The sequence below is a fragment of the Carlito syrichta genome, unplaced genomic scaffold (genome assembly GCF_000164805.1).
Source record: "Carlito syrichta isolate Samal-C Ts95f unplaced genomic scaffold, Tarsius_syrichta-2.0.1 Scaffold305731, whole genome shotgun sequence".
NCBI classification, from domain to species: domain Eukaryota; kingdom Metazoa; phylum Chordata; class Mammalia; order Primates; family Tarsiidae; genus Carlito; species Carlito syrichta.
The window spans coordinates 59,371-74,740 of NW_007249827.1; the positions used below are offsets into that span (position 1 = coordinate 59,371).

Below are 15,370 nucleotides of genomic sequence, written 5' to 3' on the forward strand. Positions count from 1 at the left end.
AATTAGCCAGGCATGGTGGCATGCACCTGTAGTTCCAGTTACTTGGAAGATTGAGGAGGAAGGATTATCTGAGCCCAGCAAGTTAAAAGAGCTTATTTATATGCAAAAGACATGAGACCTGAAGGTAGGTTAACAGCCACAGGGGTTGAAGTAAAAAGCACTGCTCAAATGGGAATCATTCTTCTGCCACCTGGAAAGAACAGGAACTCAGTGAGGTGATGCCCCACTTGTTCAGGTTCAGACCACTTTACTTCTTAAAAAGGAAACCAGGCTGATCCCAGTTGCTCACACTTACAATCAGCACTTTGGGAGTCTGAGGCAGAAGGGTTACTTGAGCCCAGGAACTCGAGACCAGCCTGGGCAATGTAGCAAGACCTCATTTCTGCTAAAAAATAAAAAATAAAAACTCAAAAATTAGCCAGGTATGATGACATGTGCTTGAAGTCCCAACTACTTTGGAGGCTGAAGCAGGAGGATCACTTGAGCCCAAGAGGTTGAGGCTGTGGTGAGCCAGGATCACGCCTGGGTGACAAAATGAGACCCTCACACACACACACACACACACACACACACACGTCCAGAAATGCAGGCCATTTCCAGGTTTTCTCCAGTTCTGGAGGAGACCGATTTGTGGGAGGCAGCTATGGGGATACAAGTCCTGTCAGAATGTTGTGGTTTTACCTTTCATTTCTTCCTCTTTTGCTTCATTGATAGAATAAAGACCAGGGAAGGAAGAAAAAGAGGGAAAAGAATATGTATTTCTTGAGAATCTACACTATGGCAGAAGAAATATGTGAAACCATATTGGCTTCTTTTTTTTTTTTTAGTCAGGGTCTCACTTTGTGGCCCAGGCTGGAGTGCAGTAGCATGATCACAGCTCACTGTAGCCTCAACCTCCTAGGCTCAGGCAATCCTTCCACCTCAGCCTTCCAGGTAGCTGAGACAACAGATGCCTGTCACCATGCTTGGATAATTTACATATATATTTTAGAGACAAGTTCTTGCTATGTTACCCAGGCTGGTTTCAAACTCCTGGACCCCAGTAATCCTCTCATGAGGCCTCCCTAAGTGCTGAGATTCCAGGTATGAGCCGCCAAGCCTGGCCATGTTGTTTTCTGCTCTCAACAAATTTCAGTGGGTCATGACTTTTGGGAAAGACTAGAATAATCTAGAAGGATCCAAATTATTATTTGTCATTTCCCCCTTCAGGACCAAACTAGGTTAAGTTAGTGCAAAGTCAGCCAACTACACTTTGTGGAATGGAATATCCCCAATCCAGCATGTCATCTGGTCACCTCACCCCTGTCTACCAGTTTTTCCTCTTGATGAGAAGCAGAGTGTCCAGTTCCTAGGAGGTAACTCCCTAAGTTAACTGCAGATGTCAACGTGTCATTCCATTTCTACGTGTGGGGATTCTTTTTTCCCCATCACCAAAGAGAGATTTCCGGTTGCTCTGCCCCACAGAGCTGTTTCTTGGATTAAGTCAGTAATAATTATGAGGTATCATGTCTTTGTCCAGAGATACATTCTGTCAAATAAGGCATCTGGATTTGTCCCCTCCTAAAATTAAACTTTGGGCGAAACATGAAACCGGCTTTGAGGTCTCCTCCCTGGCTTTCTTTGGCGGTCAAACCCCATTCTAAGGTTGCCACTCCTCTGCCTTCCTGGAGCAAAACCTCCAGATTCATGACAATCCTGTCTCATCACCAACAGCTTCAAAAACTGGGGGAAACACACAAGAAGAAGGGCAGGCGCATGGAGAAAGGTCAAGAACAAATCCAGGGGGACCGAACCTTGAACTTCAGGTTCCGCATGAAGCCTACGGGGGAATCTGCATTCTCTCCCAGGAGTCGGATGCCCGACACCGGGAGACTGCTGCCATCACTGTGAAAGAGTTGCCACCACATCTTTATATCTTTATTGCACACCCAGGGAATAACTTATCACACATGAACACTACTCCGTGAGGGGATGGTGCCCACTTGCGAAATGCAGGGGGTGAATACAATGTAAATATATTTACAGAGGTCGAGGAGCAAGAGGATGGGAGAAGACCCAGTGTCAGGAAGTTGGAGCGAGAACAGCGCATGGATGCCCCCGGCAAACAGCGCATGGGGCCGGGTGCTGTGGCTCATGCCTATAATCCCAGCATTCTGGGAGGCCGAGGCCAGAGGATTGCTTGAGCCCAGGAGTTTGAGACCAGCCTGAGCCACACAGCAAGACCTTGTCTCTACAGATAATTTTTAAAATTAGCCAGAAGTCATGGTGTGCACCTGTAGTCCCAGCTACTCGGGAGGCTGAGGCAGGAGGATTGTCTGAGCCCAAGAGGTGGAGACTGTGGTGAGCCAGGGTCATGCCTAGGTGATAGAGTGAGACCCTGACTTAAAATAAAAAAATAAAAAAAAAAGCATTTGGGCTTGTCCATGCTCCTGAAGTCTGGAAGAAGAATTCCTGGTAAAGTATGTGAGGAAGATTAGATCTGGGGATTGATGACAAGTTGAGGGACAGTGCAAGAAGACGGGGTGACCTGTGGATTGGTGCTGGAGAGCTGCATAAGCTCTGTTTGAGGTGATGCCACAAAGATGAGTAAGTTTAGGGTGCCCTTTAACCTCTCCTACCCAGGCAAGAAGCAGAGACCGGGTGCCAGGAAGTTGGCTTCCAGTGTAGATTTAGGCTGGGTGGGCTGAGAGGCCTCTGCTGTTCTTGCCCAGTTTGCAGTTCTGCTCTGGGCCCAGCGATCCTCACAACAAAACATGCCTTGAGTCAGGTGAGCAGTAGTTGGACAGATGGCCAGACCTTGAGTCCCACGTAAAACGACAGGCAGAGCTGGAATCTAACCCTGAGCTGCCTGAGACTCCCACTTGAAGGAAATATCCTAAATATGAGACAAAGGAAAAATACCACCACGCCGCGAAGAACTGGAGTCTTATGAGCCCAAGTGAGCCCCAGCATGAAGAAAAGTGGTTGAGGCCAGGAGGGAGGCTGTTTCCGGAACATCTTGTCCAGCTTTCTCAGACTGAAGATGCTGCCCATACCCCCCTGAGCTCCCGGCTGGGCCTGCCGCCTGACTGTGTTCACACCCACTCTTCAGGACAGAGTTAACGGCCCTCTTTTCTTCCTTCATAGCCATTGTAAGGGCTGTGGGCCCGTGGGATGGAGAAATCCTTCTGGGAAGCCCGATTCTGAAAAGCAAGTAGCCGTGTCATTAAGCCCACTTCCTGTTCCCAGCCATCTCCACAGATCTCCAGTTTGAGCAGGACTCCCCTTCCCGTCCTTCCCCTTCTCCAATTTCCTTCTCCTTCTCCCAAGTCCCCCACCCCTGAGTCCCCCTGTGCCCTAACCGTGAGGCAGATTACAGGAAGGAAGACCCATCATCCTTCCACGTGGCCATCTAGGGGCCATCAGATGGTAACATCATTCATTCCCAGAGGATAACTGTCTCCGAGGAGCTCATGGCTCTGAGGAGGAAAAAGAAAGAGATCATTTACCTGCAGCTGGAAATGGGTGGAATAAGGGGCGTAAAGCGCGTCCCCTATCTCTTCAAGACCTGAAACAGGGAGAGGAGAAAGTCAAGCCTTGGGGGTCCCACCTGTGCTCACCCCATCACATTGCTTGCTACCGTGTGACTTCATGTCTGTTTCATCGCCTGTTCTCCACAGACGTTCAGTTTCTGGCAGGGAAAAACTAGGTCCTCAAGCCCAGGACGAGGCACAGAGGGAGCACAACATTGGTTGACTAAATTATTAACTATGATCACTAGGGACATCATTTTTTAAAACTTCACCAGGCCAGGTGCGGTGGCTCGTGCCTGTAATCCCAGCACTTTGGGAGGTCAAGGCGAGAGGATTGCCTAAGCTCACAGGTTTGAGACCAGCCTGGGCAACTTGGTGAGACCTTGTCTCCACAATAAATCAAGAAAAATCAGCCAGATGTGGTGGTGCGCACCTGTAGTTCAAGCTACTTGGAAGGCTGAGGAAAAAGGATTGCCTGAGCCTAGCAGATGGAGGCTGTGGAAGCAGTGAGTGTGCCACTGCACTCCAGCCTGGGCAACAGAGTGAGACTCTGACTAAAAAAAAAACAAAACCAAATTTCATCAGAGCCCCACATCATCTGAGTACCACTTCAGAAGTACATTGGAAAAGCCATTTTTTTAAAAAAATCCTCAGAGTCGGGCTCGGTGGCTCAGCCTGTAATCCTGCGCCTTTGAGAGGCTAAGGTGAGTGGATTGCCTGAGCCCGCAGGTTCGAGACCCGCCTGGGCAGTGAGACCTCATCTCTACAATAAATCAAAAAATCAGCCGGGCGTGGTAGTGCATGCCTGTAATTCCGGCTACTTGGAAGGCTGAGGCGAAAGGATCACTGGAGCCCAGCAGGTCGAGGCTGCGGTGGCCGGGAGCGGCCACTGCACTCCAGTCTGGGCGACAGAGTGAGACTCCAACTCAAAAAAAAAAAAAAAAGTCCTCAGATATAGGTCTAGCCAGAGGTGTACCTCGAGTGAATCTCACTGAAAATTTACTTACTTCCTTAATAGCCAAGAAGGAGAATTTATATATACATACTGGTATTGTTTTCTTTGGGAAGAGGCAGAATTTATGAACAATTGCTTTCTGTGCATTTTGGGAAAATGAAGGAGTTTTTAAATTTTTTTTTTTTTTTTTTTTTTTTTTTTTGAGTTGGAGTCTCACTCTTGTCACCCAGGCTGGAGTACAGTGGCATGCTCACAGCCTCGACCTGCTGGGCTCAGGCAATCCTTCCACCTCAGCCTTCCAAGTAGCTAGAACTACAGGCGCATGCTACCATGCCCACTTAATTTTTTGATTTATTGTAGAGACGAGGTCTTGCCAAGTTGCCCAGGCTGGTCTCAAACCCTGACTTCAGACAATTGCCTTGGCCTCTCAAAGTGCTGGGATTACAGATTTGAGCCACCGTGAGAAGGAGTTTTAAACTTATGTATAGAAGGGTAAACACATGCAATCAATCATCACAAATGCAATTGAAAGTCATTTATTTCCCACCAAATCTCTTGCCCAATCTGCTCAATAAATACTTGAACATCTTCTTTGTGTAAGATATTGTGACGCATACAAGGATTAACCAGAATGATTCCTGCCTCGCAGCAGATGCTGGTGAGTCAGGAATATATCACAGGTATATAAACACCTGTCAAGTGCGACGGACTCCGATAAGAGCATTTCAAAGTTCTGTCAATGCACAGGACAGACGATCACTGGGGAGATAGGAGAATGCTTGACTGTGGAAAAGCGCAGGAAGAAGGAAGAAAGCCATGCCAGCCAGAGGACAAGAGCACCTTGCGCCCAGATGCAGAGGCAGGACTGAGGGTGAAGCTTCAGAGGTCGTTGGTTTCAACCATGGAAAGACTCGCAAAGGATTTGACACAACCTGATGGACTGTGGGGACCCAGGGAGGGACGTGAGCATCAGAGTGTGGGGGCCAAGGAAGCATTTTAGGGGAGTAAGATATAAGTGACTCTTAAAAGAATGGAGGGGGCAGAGCACTATGGCTCATGCCTGTAATCCCAGCATTTTGGGAGGCTGAGGCAGGAGGATCACTTGAGCCTAGGAGTTCGAGATCAGCCTGGGCCACATAGCAAGACATCATCTCCACAAAAAAAAATCATGGTGGTGCATGCCTGTAGTCTCAGCTACTTAGGAGACTGAGGAGGAGGGATTACCTGAGCCCAGGAAGTTGAGGTTGCAGTGAGCTGTGATCATGCCACTGCACTCTAGCCTAGGTGACAGTGAGACCTCAACTCAAAAAAAAAAAAAAAAAGCCAGACGTAGTGGCTCACACCTAGAATCCCAGCATTTTGGGAGACTGAGGTGAGAGGATTGCCTGAGCCCATGGTTTCGAGACAAGCCTGGGTAACTTGATGAGACCTCACCTCTACAGTTAAAAAAAAAATTAGCTGGGTGTGGAGGTACATACCTGTAGTTCCAGCTACTGGAAGGCTGAGGTGAAAGGATCACCTGGGCCCAGCAGGTCAAGGCTGCAGTGGCCATGAGCATGCCACGGCACTCCAGCCTGGAGACAGAGTAAGATCCCAACTCAAAAAAAAAAAAGGGAGTGGAAGGAAGGAAGAGGCATGAGAGATTGATCACAGAGAGTCCAGGAAGGAGATGACAGTGACACCACGGGAGTGGACAAGAGGGGCTGGGTGGGTGAAATACCTCCTCCTGCCCTGCTACCCATCCCTTCAGACTTCCAAGGGTCCAGAAAAGGGATCAAGGTGCAGAGAAGCACCAGGAAGTTTTATACCTATTTTTAGCTGGAGCCTAGAACCTGGCCTTGGAGATCCCTCCTCCTTCCTGTGATCCAAAAATCAATGTAAACCCTGGAGAACAACTAATTAATCCCTATAGACAAGGGCAGTTTCTGACTGAGTTAAGACTTTTTCTGATGAGAAAGACACCAGAATATCTTGCTTCTCATGACTCCGGGCAAGGGCAAAATTATTTGATTATTTTTTAAAATTAGAGACAAGGTCTCGCTGTGTTGCCCAGGCTGGTCTTGAACTCCTGGCTTCAAGTGATTCTCCCACCTTACCTCCCAAAATACTAGGATTACAGGTGTGAGCCAGTGTGCCCAGACTCATTTGATTCTTTTATGTCAAGTATGATCTCTTTCCTCCTGTGGGCTCAAAGACAAGCAATAAAATGTGGCTCTTCGCACTAAACCAGAATCTTCTGTAACTTTATGGAGATCCTGCTGGTCTATGATAAAAAGGTCTTTCTCCGTGCTCTGCACCATGATCGCTGCAGGAAACTACGGATTGAATATAGGCACTCAAAGCTACAAAGTTTCCACACTTCTGTAAGGAATGCCTAGTTATCCTTTACAAAGAACACAATCTCACCTACTTATTGCTAGAAACTTCTCTAGTCATTTCTTTTCCATTTTTTTGCTCCATCCTATTTTAATTCTGAGAAACCTGTGTAGCATTATGCCCTACTGGAAATTAAACTACAGGAAAGGGAAGGTGAGGAAGGCTCTCCCCCATCTATACCATGTGTAGAAAGTACTAAATTAAGACTCTTGGCTGAGCACGGTGGCTCGCACCTGTCATTCCAGCAATTTGGGAGGCTAAGGCAGAAAGATCGTGGGAGCCCAGGAGTTCAAGACCAGGATCTACCACACTATTCCTTTTGATTTGTGTCTGCTACTTGTGTGCGGAATTTTCTTCTTCTTTTTTTTTTTTTTCCGAGACCAGCCTAGGCAACATAGTGAGACCTTGACTCTACAAAAAAATCAAAAAATTAGCTGGGCATTGTGGCACATGCCTATAACCCCAACTACTCAGGAGGCTGAGGCGGGAGAATTGCTTCAGTCCGAGAGGTCGGAGCTGCGATGAACCATGATCATGCCACTGCACTCCAGCCTGGGCAACAGAGTGAGACCCTGACTCAAAAATAAAGAAAGAAAAATAAAGAAACTCCAGGATCCAGCTTCTGGTTCTACTTTTCTCTAACTAGCTAGACAATTTTGAGCAAGATCTGAGCCTTAAGGGGCTTACCTATCCTCTAGGGTCTAATCTGGAAACTCTTTCATGTTCCCTACAGTTATTTTTATTGTTTTTTATTTTTTGAATCGGAGTCTCACTCTATCACCCAAGCTGGAGTACAGTGGCGCGCTCCTGGCCATGGCAGCCTTCCAAGTAGCTGGAACTACAGGCACGCGCTACCATGCCCAGCTAATTTTTTTTAAAGTTTATTTTAGAGATGCGGTCTCGTCAAGTTGCTCAGGCTGGTCTCGAACCTGTGGACTCAAGCAATCCTCTCACCTCGGCCTCCCAAAGTGCTGGGATTATAGGCATGAGCCACTGTGCCTGGCCTCCTTACAGCTATAATAACCTGGAATTGTCCCTGTCTTTCTACCAGGGATTCTCCACCTGACCAGGCAGCCCACCTTGAGTGATTTCCTCTTGCGAGTAGGCTCTGTTCTCTACGCCGTAGCTCTTCTTCATGAGTTGTGGTTTACAGAGAGCATCCTCGACAGGGTAATCCAGAGGGTTCCGCTGCTTTGTGAGCAGCTGAAACTCGGGGGCAACATAAGCCAAGAGGAAAACCCAGCCGTTGGCAACCAAGGCTGAGCTGAGGATGGTGTCATCCCACGTGTTGTCAATGTCAGGAATCAAGAGCAGGGTGATCCATGCCACCCAGATGGCCCCGGAGAGGAGCGTGGTGAGGTAGATGTGAGCCCCGTGTCTCTTCCAGCCGGTGAAGGCCCCACAGAAGGTGAAGGAGGACACGAGGAAGGTCAGCGCCATCAATAAGAGGATGTAGATGAGCAGCAGGACAAAGTCTTCATTGCGACGCACAGCAGGAAGCTCAGAGAAGACGTTGGTGTTGGTCCTGTTCATGGCCAGGATGATGTACTCAATAGCGATGACGTCCTGCACCAGGCTGAAGCCCACGGCCAGGCCTAGAGTCACCAGCAAGGAGAGGGCCTTCTTCCCACGGACCAGCTTCGTCAAGTTGAGAGCATGAGCCAGGAGGCAAGAGAAGCAGATGGAGAAGAGGACCCCGAAGAGGAAGAAGCGGGTGGGCCCCGTGCTCCCATCCAGCCTGATGATGAAGGCAAAGGTGAGGCCAAAGACCCCCAACACACCCAGGAGGAAGAGAAACTGGGTCGGGAGCATCTTCCGTCGGTTGGAGTCCTGCACCCTGCAGACGAGGATGAGGAGAGCCAGCAGGAAGGCCACCGAGGTCACGGCTCCGACGGCGGCCAGGGCTTCTAGGACGATGCCCCACGGCTCGGTCGTATCACAAAGTCTGGAGTACCTGGAGTTCAGGTCTTTTCGGCAGCCTGGAGGGGCTGTGGTAGCCATTCTGGTCCTGCAGAAAATCAAAGGTAGAGGGGAGGAGGGTGGTGAGTCTCTTCACACAGTCCTCAAACACAGAGGACTGCAAAAGGATTAGGGAGAAAGCTGTGTATGTTTCACCAGGGTTTTGCCCTTGACCTCTCGTGAGATAAAGCTGTCAGCTTTCTCCTACCTCTTGTGGCAAATTCTAACAACAGACGAAGGGAGGGAACAAATCTCATATGTCCACTTCCTCCCAACTTAACTATATTAATATTTACCTGGAAACCAGAGGACTTACCGCGCAGAAGGTGTGTCGCAGCCTAATCTCAGGAAACATATCACAGGCCAAGGCACAGGGGCTCTTGCCTGTAATCTTATCCCTTGGGGGCCGAGGCGGGAGGATTGCTTCGGCCCTGGAGTTCAAGATTAGCCTGGGTGACATAGTGAGACTGTGTCTCTATAAAAAATTTTTTAAAAATTAGCCAGGTTTGGTGTCATAGCTATAGTCCCTGCTATTCAAAAGGCTGAGGCAGAAGAATTGACTGAGTCCAGGAAGTTGAGGCTGTGGTGAGCTATGATCATGCCACTACATTCCAGCCTGGGCGACAGAGTGAGACTCTGACTCAAAAACATAAGGAAATGAATAAATTTAAATGAGTAATTAAAAAAAAAAAAACACTATTGCAAATAAAATAGCCTGTCAGAGTTCCTGATAATTTTTAGCTAGCATTTTCTTAGGAATTAGGGAATGTGGAAATATCTAAGCTTGAAGCTAACACTTTCAGTCTCGAGTTTTTTCCACCTCTGGCCCTGTTTCAGATGTCATTTATAAGCACCCCATTCTCTCATAGATAAGTTATCCAGACTGCACGTTTTTCTATAGAAGGACAGACATTCACTTCTCAGCCACTGGAGTCTCCTTTTCTAGTCTGCTGTTTCCTATTAAAAGGGTTTATTCCAAACCGGCTCGGTGGCTCAGCCTGTAATCCCGCACCTTGGGAGGCTGAGGTGAGTGGATTGTCTGAGCCAGCGGGTTTGAGATCCACCTGGGCAACTTGGCGAGACCTCATCTCTACAATAAATCAAAAATCAGCCGGGCGTGGTAGCGCGCGCCTGTAGTCCCAGCTACTTGGAAGGCTGAGGCAGAAGGATCGCCGGAGCCCAGCAGGTCGAGGCTGCGGTGGCTGGAAGCGGCCACTGCACTCCAGTCTGGGTGAGAGTGAAACTCCAACTCAAAAAAAAAAAAAAAAAAAGGGTTTTTTCCTTCTTTGTGATTTGTAAAGATGTCTTTTAGCTCTAAATTAGCCACCTGTAAGGAGGGAAGTCCTGGGTGGCACAAAATCAATAGTAATCCAACAAAAAATTATTACTAATAGCTAACACATTCAATTTTGGAATGGGTCAGATTTTTGCTGCTAATCACCTTACATATATGAATTAGTTTAATTTCTTAGCAACTCTATGAAGTAAAATCAGTATCCCAGAAGAGGAAACGGGCAGGGAGAGGTCAGGTTACTTGGCCAACATCACACAGCTGGGAAATGGCAGAGTCAGGATTTAAACCCAGGTTGTCTGGTTCCAGAATCCATGCTCTTAACTACTCTAAGTGCCTCCTCTCAAATGAGTTCTTTTTTTTTTTTTTTTGAGTTGGAGTCTCACTCTGCCACCCAGACTGGAGTGCAGTGGCCGCTCCCGGCCACCGCAGCCTCGACCTGCTGGGCTCTGGCGATCCTTCCGCCTCAGCCTTCCGAGTAGCCGGAATTACAGGCATGCGCTACCACGCCGGCTGATTTTTTGATTTATTGTAGAGATGAGGTCTCGCTGCCCTGGTGAGTCTCGAAGCCGCGGGCTCAGGCAATCCACTCACCTCAGCCTCTCAAAGGCACGGGATTACAGGCTGAGCCACCAAGCCCGGCTTCTTCCTTTCTTTCTCTCTCTCTGACCCTTCCCTTATCAGATGCCCCAATGTGGCCCGATTTCACTCTCTTAGATCAGCTCCAGGAAGGATAGGAGCCCCCAGGTGATCGATGATCCACAAAGCAGGTAATCTACTCACTCATTTGAGATCATTAGGAATTGACTCAATGTATAACAGCTTGCTTCCTGCCTATCTATCCTTAATTTCTCAGGAGAAGGGCTTCTTTCTCTGCCCCCACAACCTCCATATGAATTTTAGACCCAGTTGTTTGCCCCATGAAATCTAAATCCTAGGGATTCAGGACACAAGTGGGAGGATAAATTGGGAAATCGGAAAAGTGAAAAGAGTTTCCACATTTTCTCAAAATAGATGGCTCACAAATTCCATAGTCAATGTCGGGTAAGATGCTGAAATTCAGCATTGCTAGACACAGTTGCAATCTGTGTCAAAAATGACTGTCTCAAAAATCTATATTTTTTTAAACTTATAGATAAGGTCTCACTCTGTCACCCAGGCTGAAGTGCAATCATACTATTATAGCTTGCTGCAGCCTCAAACTCATGGGCTTAAGTGATCCTTCTAGTAGAGGACTAATTTTTTTTATTTTTTGTAGAGACAGAATCTTGATACTTTGCCCAGGTTGATCTCAAATTCCTAGCCTCAAGCAATCCTCCCATCTCAGCCTTCTAAAGCCAAACTATAAATTTTATCTGAATTGTTTTTCTGCTTATATAAGGAAGGATCTACGACATTATTCCTTTTGATTTGTGTCTGCTATTCGTGTGCAAAATTTTCTTTCTTTCTTTTTTTTTTTTTTTGTTTTTGAGTCAGAATCTCACTCTGTCATCCAGGCTAGAGTACAGTGGCACACTCACAGCCACCTGCTGGGATTCAGGTGATCCTTCCACCTCAGCCTTCCAAGTAGCTGGAACTATAGGCGCACATCACCACATCCGGCTAATTTTTTTATTTATTGTTGAGACGAGGTCTCGCCGAATTGCACAGGCTGTTCTCCAACCTCTGGTCTCAGGCAATCTTCTCGCCTCTGTCTCCCAAAGTGCTGGGATTACAGGCATGCGCCACTATGCCTGGCTGGAATGTTTTTCTTTTTCTTTATTTTTTTCTTTTCCCAGTCGGATTGTGCACTGGATGGTGACAGGTTCTGAGTAGGCTAGAAGAGAACTAGGGTCTGATGGGAAAGGGAGAAGTCAGAGGCAGGGAAGTCTCACGGGGGCCACCTTCACAGAGGAGCCTCCTGCAGTGTCAGACAGGGACAAAGAATGTGCAGCAAGAAATCGGAAACAAGAGGAGGGGCTGGGGGGTCGAAGCAGGAAAAGGTACAAAGCATCAGCTGAATCCTACCTCTTTCCTTAGAGCAGAAAACACAACACGAGTCTCTTCACCACATACACAGACACGCTTATAAACCACTGTGGATCAGCCCAAGGGAAAAAACACCCTTCCCCCTCCAACCTGTCTCCTCAAGGTCAAATCACAAGGCAGAAGCAGCACAGTGGGATGCAAATGAATCCATGCTCACTGACCAAGGCAAATGGACTTTCTCTCAGACCAGCCTGGGTATACCAGAAAAACTTTTTTTTTTTTCCACAGAAGATTAGTTTAGTCCATTCTTGAGCTTCACATAAAGGGCATTGTATGGCATATACCTTTTATTTCTGACTTTTTTTGCTCAGCACATTGCCTGTGAGATTCATCCATGTTGTTATGTGAAAGGATTTCGGCGCCAGTAATGACTCCACACCCAGCCGAGACCAAGAGATTTATTAAAGGGGCTGTTACAGAGAGGGTCTGTAACCGAGAAAAAGCAAGAGAGGGGGAGAGACAGAGAGAGAGTGAGAGGGAGGGAGAGAGTGAGAGAGTGAGAGAGAGAGAGAGAGAGAGAGAGTGAGAGAGTGGTGGGGAGAGAAAGCAAGAGAGAGAGGGAGCGAGAGCAGAAAAACTTTTTGAACATGAGCATTCTCCTCATTGTAGGTAGAATTCAACGTCTCCTCCCTTAAAGACACAAAATCATCTTTTCAATTAGATGAGATAGTCTTCGAACCAAAATCATTTTATTCATATAGCAAGCAGGAAAGAAATACATATATCTTATGCATATATGCAATATATATCCATACGTATATAGATATGAATGTATATGTGGATATATAATATTAAAAGAGTATTTTGTGTGGTATATTTGAGTAAAATATGGCTTAAATCAATCTTCTTGACTTTTTTTTTTTTTTTTTGAGTCAGGGTCTCACTCTGGCTGGAGTGGAGTGACACTATTATGGCTCACCGCAGCCTCAACCTCCTGGGCTCAGATGATCCTTCCACCTTAGCCTCCTGGGTAGCTGGAACTATAGGCGTACACCCAGTTACTTTTTAAATTTTTTTGTAGAGACGAATTCTTACTGTGTTTGGCAGGCTGGTCCCGAATCCCTGGCCTCAAGCAGTCGTCTCACCTCAGCATCCTAAAGTGCTAGGATCACTGGCATAAGTCACAGCACCCAGCTCTTCCTGACTTTCTAGTGAAATTTGGCTCTCCAAGTTTAACTTAATTTTATATGGTTATTCATTCAACAGATATTTACTTAGCATCACTCTGTGCTGATCACTGTTCTAGGTCCTCAGTGGTAAAGGAAAAAAGAGACACATTCCCCACCACAGTAGAGGAGGAAGACAGGCATAATCTGTCCCTGCGGCCACAGGCCTTCCACAACCCTCTCTCACTGTGGGGTCTGTCACCTGCACATTCGGTCCTCCTGGAAACTATACCCCAGCCGTCCCTATCTCAAGCAGAACACAAAGACTGGGTTATGTTCCCCGTCTCCAGGACAGTGGAAAATGAGAAGCAGGAGAAAAAAGAAAGGCAAGTGAGGTTCAGATACAGGCAACGCCAAAACACTAGCACCCTAAGTCGAATCCGTCTTGCCGACAAATGTCTCCTTTGGCGGTGTGGGACAGGGGTGTCTACACCACAAACTTTGGAGAGGAAGGGCCCTGTCCACTCGGGGTGGCAGGGGAAGCAACCAGGCCCAGTGCACTCCATCTCTCCACACCCTCTGAGATTAGTCACCAGGGTGGTGTTTGGCAGGAAAGTATTTCCTCTTCCCTTTGTCCTCTCACTGTCCCTGCCCCTCCCTGCCCAGGGCTCCTTCCCCACCCCTCAAGGGATTGCTGTTTGTGGATAGTAGTTATTCTCATAATTACCTCATAATTATGAAGTACTTTGAACCTGACAAGTCTACATCTTGACAGAGATCGATGAGGTTTTTGTCTCAAGCACAGTTCTGGTGCTGGATAGAGGAACAGTAAGGCAGAGCCCTTTCCCCCACCCCCAACTTGGACCTATGGGCCCCTCCCTTCTTGTGCAGCTGGGGAGGTGGGTGCCTGTCTTGGGGACTCCTGGCATCCAGCAGACCAGGATTCAACAAGAGCAGCGGAGAGAGGAGAAAACCGATTTTCCCAAATGTCACTTTCACCTCCCTCCGTCCAGATCATGCAAGGAAGGTGAAGAAACAGTTCCCGAAGTGCCTTTAAAACATTTTTTTAAAATAAAGAAACAACTTCTTAAGGTTTTTATTATAGGCATTGTAAATTACCACTCTATGACCAATTTTGTTTCACCCCATTCCCCATCCCCTCACTAGATTATTTGTTTACAAATCCCAGACACCATAACATTTTACCCATAAATACTTTAGTATGTCCCTCTAAAAGATAAAAAGTCCTTCTTAATCACACTTTAAAAACTAACAATAGGCCAGATATAGTGGCTCAAGCTCACACTACCTTTGGGAGGCCAAAGTGAGAGGATTGCCTAAGCTCAGGGGTTGGAGGCCAACCTGGGCAACTTGGTGAGACCTCGTCTCTACAATAAATCAAAAAATATGCTGGACGTGGTAGCACACACCTGTAGTTCCAGCTACTTGGAAGGCTGAGGTGGAAGGATCGCTTGAGCCCAGCAGGTTGAGGCTGCGGTGGCCGGGAGTGTGCTACTGCACCGGTACCTGGGTGACAGAGTGAGACTCCAGCTCAAAAAAAAAAAAACCTAAAAACTAACAATACTATCAAATATCCAGTTAGGGCTCATTTTTCCCAATTCTCTCACAGATGTCTTTTTTTTTAAAAGCCTTGGTAAGTTTGTTTTTGTTTTTGTTTTTTTTTTGAGTTGGAGTCTCACTCTGTCGCCCAGACTGGAGTGCAGTGGCCGCTCCCAGCCAACTGCAGCCTCGACCTGCTGGGCTCCAGCGATCATTCCGCCTCAGCCTTCCGAGTAGCCGGAATTACAGGCATGCGCTACCGCGCCTGGCTGATTTTTTGATTTATTGTAGAGATGAGGTCTCGCCAAGTTGCCCAGGCTTGAACCCGCGGGCTCAGGCAATCCACTCACCTCAGCCTCCCAAAGGCGCAGGATTACAGGCTGAGCCACCGAGCCCGGCTGGTAAGTATTTTTATATGGGTGACTAATTTGGGGGGAATTATCATTCTTAATTTACCTCTGCTAGCCCCCCTCCACCCTTTCCCCAGCCTGATGGGGATTGCTCAACAGGTCTAAAATGTCCTAATACTTTGAATTTAGTCAGAGGGAAATAAAACTTCCCAGGGTTCTTAACAAGCAAGTCT

The 15,370-nt window shown here is 47.3% G+C and overlaps 1 protein-coding gene across 1 annotated transcript; it reads right to left on the reverse strand.

Moving 5' to 3' along the window:
- Positions 1-3,098: 3,098 nt before the first annotated feature.
- On the reverse strand, positions 3,099-8,844 carry GPRC5A (G protein-coupled receptor class C group 5 member A). The gene is made up of 3 exons (XM_008062522.1): positions 7,923-8,844; positions 3,489-3,547; positions 3,099-3,182 (listed from the first exon to the last, which is right to left on the reverse strand). The coding sequence occupies exons 1-3, from the start codon at positions 8,842-8,844 to the stop codon at positions 3,099-3,101; spliced, it is 1,065 nt and encodes a 354-aa protein (XP_008060713.1).
- Between the last annotated feature and the right edge of the window lie 6,526 nt (positions 8,845-15,370).

What these genes read in the sequence shown, in the direction of transcription:
- GPRC5A (XM_008062522.1), bottom strand. Translation starts at nt 8,844, where the DNA reads ATGGCTACCACAGCCCCTCCAGGCTGCCGAAAAGACCTGAACTCCAGG. An exon ending in GCAAGAGGAAATCACTCAAG is followed by an intron (nt 3,548 to 7,922) that starts GTGGGCTGCCTG and finishes TCCCTGTTTCAG; the next exon opens with GTCTTGAAGAGATAGGGGAC. An exon ending in CCACCCATTTCCAGCTGCAG is followed by an intron (nt 3,183 to 3,488) that starts GTAAATGATCTC and finishes CTTGCTTTTCAG; the next exon opens with AATCGGGCTTCCCAGAAGGA.